The 6,064-nt window shown below is 42.7% G+C and overlaps 1 protein-coding gene across 3 annotated transcripts in view; it reads right to left on the reverse strand.

Moving 5' to 3' along the window:
- Nucleotides 1-5,319, reverse strand: part of UHRF1BP1L (UHRF1 binding protein 1 like) — a 73,668-nt gene extending 68,349 nt beyond the window's left edge. Inside the window, exon 1 of one of the 3 annotated variants that reach the window (XM_011386564.2) lies at nucleotides 5,015-5,319. In XM_011386564.2, coding sequence (XP_011384866.1) covers nucleotides 5,015-5,058 — 44 coding nt within the window. In that variant the 5' untranslated portion in view covers nucleotides 5,059-5,319. The remainder of the gene's footprint in view (nucleotides 1-5,014) is intronic. The other 2 variants (XM_011386571.2, XM_023527308.1) reach the window with 2 other exon arrangements.
- Between the last annotated feature and the right edge of the window lie 745 nt (nucleotides 5,320-6,064).

Here is a 6,064-nt window from a genome sequence, read left to right on the forward strand (position 1 = left end):
TGGCCTTATCTGATATCTTGTCCTAAACTAGGCCTACTCCACCTCCAAAATCTTAACTTTAACATGACACTTTCAGACAAAACCTCTAATGCTTCCAATCCTCTCATTTGTTTTTCTCAGCTGCTCTTCTACCTAGATAAAATTTCCAATCCTATGATGGTTCTTTCTTTTCCTCCCCAGGCTATTAGCTGCTGCCCTTCCCCTTCCTTCCTTATGCAACCTAAACCATCCCATCAATATATTGTGATGCAATTTAAACTCTCCCATCACTTTGCCATTTAGCCACAAGATCCTGCAAGTGTTCAACCCTTCCTAATATCCTTAACAAGTATTCCAAATATTCAGCAATCTTCTCAGACCACTCTCTCTTTCTATTTGTTCCTTCCCCTTAGTTAAGGAAATGTCTTGTTGAGAATGTCAAATAGTTCTCCTACCTAGATCCTTAGAGTTTGCCTGGATCCAGTCCCCTTCCAAGTCTGGGTCTTTTAACCTTCCCATAAATTCTGTGGGATACTGATATCCTTCCAATACAGTATCCAGTAAGTTCACTGGATCCCCTCTGCAGTATACTTCCACCCCAGACAATCGCTCCTGAACCCTAGACTTCAAAAACCAAACTGATAACCAGGCAACTCTAATAATCTTGTCTTTTTGATAGAATTCTTTATTAGCAGTCACCTCCTGGGATAAAGTTCAATTTCCTTAACATAGCTAATGAGGGCCTCTAAATGTAGTTCAGTGCCTATTAAAGACACCAAATGGAGCAACAAGCCTGACTCAAAAGTACTAGTTCTCCCAATAACCATATTTTGATGTATGTATAATCCTTTGCCATTGCTAACTGATCCACGAATAAACAGAACTGGGCCACACAGAATCTCTCTCCCAGGAATTTGAAACTGGACAGGAAAGATCACAGCTTGGGAGTTGTGAGAGATGGGACAGCACCCTAAAGCAGTGGTCCTCAACCAAGAGCGATTTCCCCCTCAGGGGACATTTAGCAAGGTCTGGAGACATTTTTCATTGTCAAAACTGTGGGAGTGATGTTGGCATCTAGTGGGTGGAGATTAGAGATGTTGCTAAACATCCTACAATGTACAGAGCAGCCTTTCACAACAAAGAATTATCTTGTCCAAAATGTCAATAGTGCGGCGGTCCAAGAACTCTTCCAATGAGGTTTTAGGAACTGGCCAGTCCTGCCCTTCCCTGGATTCTGTGACCCACCCCAATAGCTTTCTGTTACATTTACCTTTTTACCTAAGTTAAACAGAGCAAGTTTTTGTTGTTTGCAGACAAAATAAATTTAACTAGCACAGTGACCCTAGTTCAATCACTGACACATGTGTACACTTTAAACCAGTTTCTCAATCTCAAAATTATTGACATTTTGACCAAATGATATTTTGTTGTGGGAGACTGTGCTGTGCATTGTAGGATGTTTAGCAACATCCCTGGCATCTACCCACTAGATGCCGGTAGCCTTACTCCACCCCCAACTCCTAAGTTGTGACAATTAGAAATGTCTCCAGACATTGCCAAATGTCCCTGGAGGGGCAAAATCACCCCTGGTTGAGAAACAAACACCGCTTTAAACTGTATGAAGACTCCATTCAGGTGTGGTGTCTGTCTGTTTTGCCGACTCCCATTTCCCCAGTAATCCTTGTGCCATCACAGAATGCCTTGAGCCAAAGAGGAAGGGGGGAGGGGAAAAGGGAGCATTTGTATCTTCCCTGCCTCTTTTCAGGTCCTGGCTTAAATATACTCCCATCTTCCAGCTTCTATTTTTCCCCTCTTTGCCTTGGCTTGACCATGCACGTACACACACCCAGAAAGGCCTTGAGCCCTTGAGCTTAAAGGGAGCTCCTGCTCTTACTTTCTTTCTTATATTTGTTATAACTTTTCTTTAGAATTTTCCATTCCCATGTGAAAAAACACTCTCCTAGGAAAGCCTCCAAAGCATATTCTATGCCAGTTACAATATGAAAGATCAGGGTAATTTCTCTTTCAAAAACTTCCCTTCCTGTTTCACATCTTAAAATATAACAACTCCAACCCCCACTGCACCACTACAGAGATGTACACACACATAAGCTCTCACTCACTCACTCCCAGTCAGTTTCAGATCAGTTCCAAATATAGGAACTAAGTTTATTAACAATATGAGAGTTGCTTGGAAAACAAACTAAACAACAATTAGGCAGAGAACAGTATATAGATTTACAGGTCTCAAAGATAGTTCAGCATTTATTCAAAGCATTTGGTAATCTCTTAAGAACAATTCCTCTTTCATACTTTTCCAGTATACGAGTTTCTCAAACATCTATATTCGGGTAACACTGACTTTAATCTTACAATTTTACCATATTTCAATAACAAGGCTCAGAGTAAGCATTTTCTTCCTTCTGTTGGTTCCTAGATAGCCTTCCTTACGGAAGATCCTCTATATAAACAGTCACTTTTCTAGTCCTTCCTTTTCCAAGACGCCAATGATTCAATTGCCTATTGCTTCCTAATACCACAGGTAAAATGTGATAATATTGGTGGCATACAGTCTTGCCTCAGTTAAAAAAATAGCAATGTGAGGAAGAGTCAGTTGATTGGTGCCATTCACCTATTCATTCCAAAAAATAGTTGTGAGTGCACATTATGCTAGACTCAAAACAAAAATCCCTGCCATCATGGAGTCTACATCAAGTGGAGAAGAGAGACAAACAGCAAATAAATAAATATATATATATATCAGATGAGGATAAATGGTACGAGAAAAGTGTGATCAGTCAGGTAAGGCCTCTTTTGAGAAGGTGCCATGGTTTCATCTTCTGGCTATATGAAATGTCTATTATTGGAACTAAGTATTTCCTGTTAAATTGTATTAAACTGCATTCCAGATGATTATATCAATATAACCAGACGTCTTTATCACTGGAAAAATCTGTAAAATTAAGCTTATTCCATATAATTTCAAAAGTTTATCCCTACTTGAATAACTATTATTTATCACAACACCCACTTTGTTTCATCTGTCATCCTTTAGATTTATATATAACACCATAAAGATGACAGCAATAGCAGTAAGATTAAGATATTAACCAAAAACATAAATTTGATACTCTTCAGTCACTTCAGTTAAGTTTTGAAATATGAAATAACTACAAGCTCAAGTGTTTCAAAAACTTATCTCTAAAAAAATAAAACTTCATTACTATTTACAACATAGAGACTGGAAATAATACAGACTAAAAAGTAATCCTAAAGACTGAATTCTGAATATGTAGGTGTTGTCTATTTTGTGAAGTAAGCCTTTACCCAGGCTATTAATTTTTGAGACCTTCTCAACTGCTCTACAAGAGATTAAACTCTAATGCCCTAAGACACTCACTGATTAACTTTCCTCCCTTTGCATCTAGAATGGAGCTAGCTATGTACCAATGTCCTTGGGAGAGTGACAAAATAGACAGTCAAATCATTTTCTGTAGGTCTGAATATTCTTGTGGAACTCAGTATGAGAAAGGCTGGAGAACATCTAATAAGTCAGACCTTACAAATAAATTATAAATAAAACCTTCCAAGTTATTCATATGGACCATTCCAATTAGTAATGATATTAAGAAATATATATTCATAAATGCCACTTAATTTGCTTTAAAAAAAAACTGTCAGTCTACAGCCATGCTACCCTGAACAAGCCCCATCCCGTCTGATTTCTGAAACTAAGCAAGGTCGAGCCTGGTTAGCACTTGGATGGGAGACCACCAGGTGCTGTAGACCTAAAAAATTAAAAAATAAAATAAAATAAAGTAAGAGATTGTAAACTGACAAGGTCCTTGCAATCTGTGAGGTCAACCAAGGGTTGCCTCGCCTGAAAAAAAAAAATAATAAAATAAAATAAAAATCTGTCATATCTTATTCAGTTTTATAAGTGAGAAAAAACTCGCTGAATCACAGAAATATTGATTTTGTTCCCCGCTATATAACCTGTGGTATACAATGATCTGTAGATTCAAGAATTGTCTTTATTACATAAATATATCATTATAACCAAGTCTTTTCCTAAAATAAGTTAAAAGTAATCATTAACTTACAAATAACAGAGAAAAAAAGTCATAACCAAGCATTTCGGATTTAGTGTTAACAACTTGGAAACAAGATCCTACATTTAGCCTGTGTCCTGAGACAAATATGGAGAAGCCAGGAGCAACGAACTGCCAGCTTTACTGAGTCATGTTTCTGACTAAAACCGCATTATGAAATGGAAAGAATGACAAGTCTTCGGTTTATCACCAAAGATGTTGATTCCCTGAATTTATGGGTCTTGGATTTAAAAAAAAAAAAAAAAAAACTGTTTTGTAAGAATGACGTGGGACTAAAACGACTCCAGAAAGAACTTGCCAAAGCTGAGAACTCTGGTTATTTACCTAAGACAAATCCTAACTGTGCAAACAGGCACACCCTCGAACGCATCGGAGCAGGAACGGCGAGGTGGGGTGAATTCAGAACAATAACAAGGTTAATTAACAACATTTCACTAAGGAGACAAGCCTCAGCCCTAGGAGTCCACACTGCGCCAGACGCTCTCGGTTAACGGAACCGCTCCACTCCGAGTGGAGGCGAGTACCGAGCTCCGGTTCATCCCACCACGTAACTCAGGCACCTGGGTAACAACAGGCCATCTCCGGTCCCCACGCAGGACCGCCCAAGAGGGGGTGCCCGGGACGCCCCCAAACTCTGCGTTGGGGACGACCCCAGTGCGCCGCCTCCCCTGGCCTCCCTCCACGCTCCTCCACGCTCCTCCACGAGCAGGCCGGGGGACAATCAGTCCAGGGAAGAACCGGCCAGGGGCTGACTCGTGAGGCCAACACAGGCGCCGCAAGATCTGGGGCCGCGACCCCTACCCCTACTGGAGCGGGGAGTCCAAGGGTCGCCTCCCACACAGCTGCCAGTCTCCGGCGTCCCCGAAGCCACTGCCGGCTAGGGAGGAGGTGGACTAGTCCCTACGCCCGAGGCTCTCACTGACCTGGAAAGGTGTTTCAGGATCTGTTTTTTGATGAGCCCAGCCATGGTGCCAGGGCGGGAGGTGCCGCGCGCTTTCCTTTCCTCACTGTCTCCTCCCTCTGTGGCCGTCTCCTCTTTGTCCGGGTTAACCCGGCCGGAGGAGAGGCTCCTGGGCACTCACGCCGGGGACAGTCCTGAGGCCCTGGCCGAGGCCACAGCCGCCGCCGCCGCTGCTGCCGAGGACCCGGAGCATCTCGTTCAGGCCACCAAAGCCGCCGCCAGCGCCATCTTGGCTGCAGCATCACCTAAGAGACCTGTGGGAGGGCGGGGGCGATAGGGGTTCGGGGCGGGGCCGTATGAGGGTGGGGCGTGCTGGGGGCGTGTTCGAGGCGGGGCGAGCGCTGGACGGGGCGTGGCAACGCAGCGCCCCACCCACCGCGGACGCGGAAGGTAGGCTGTCTCGCCACGCTTGTCATGAACTCGGGTCGTGTCCCGCGCTGCGCTAACGCTATTGGGAGCTTAGACTCCCAGTCCCAAACCTTCTTGGGCTTTAGTTCTCCCTCCCCACCTCTGATATGGTTCCTGTCTCCATCACTGAGTCTCCTTCCACATCCTACTTTTTTTATTTCCTCAGAATTTGCTCCACAAAATTCTCTGCTTGCTTTGCTCTCTTTACCTACCCAGCTTTATTCGTATTCTTGCTTCGGTTTCTTCTCTTTTGCTAAGATAGTCTGCTTTCCCCTGGCTAAATGCTATATAGTGTTTCCTCTGGTGATTTCAATCCTAAGGGAAATAAAAGTTAACAACGTACCCCGATAGAGCACAGGACCTGGGGATTAGAAGGCCTAAATTCAAGTCAGGGCTCTAAGTATTTTCTAGCTGTGTTAACCTGGAGAAAATAATTTCCTTTCTTTTAGCCTCAGTTTAATCATCTCTAAAATAGTTAATAATACCAACCATACCCATCTCACTAGGTTGTAGCTAAAGAAATAAGGATGTAAAATTTCATTTGAAAATTTCTATAAAAAGGAAGGAAATTGTTGAAATATCAGGGAGAACTATTACAGCTCTG

Source organism: Pteropus vampyrus, unplaced genomic scaffold, assembly GCF_000151845.1.
Source record: "Pteropus vampyrus isolate Shadow unplaced genomic scaffold, Pvam_2.0 Scaffold16, whole genome shotgun sequence".
NCBI lineage: Eukaryota > Metazoa > Chordata > Mammalia > Chiroptera > Pteropodidae > Pteropus > Pteropus vampyrus.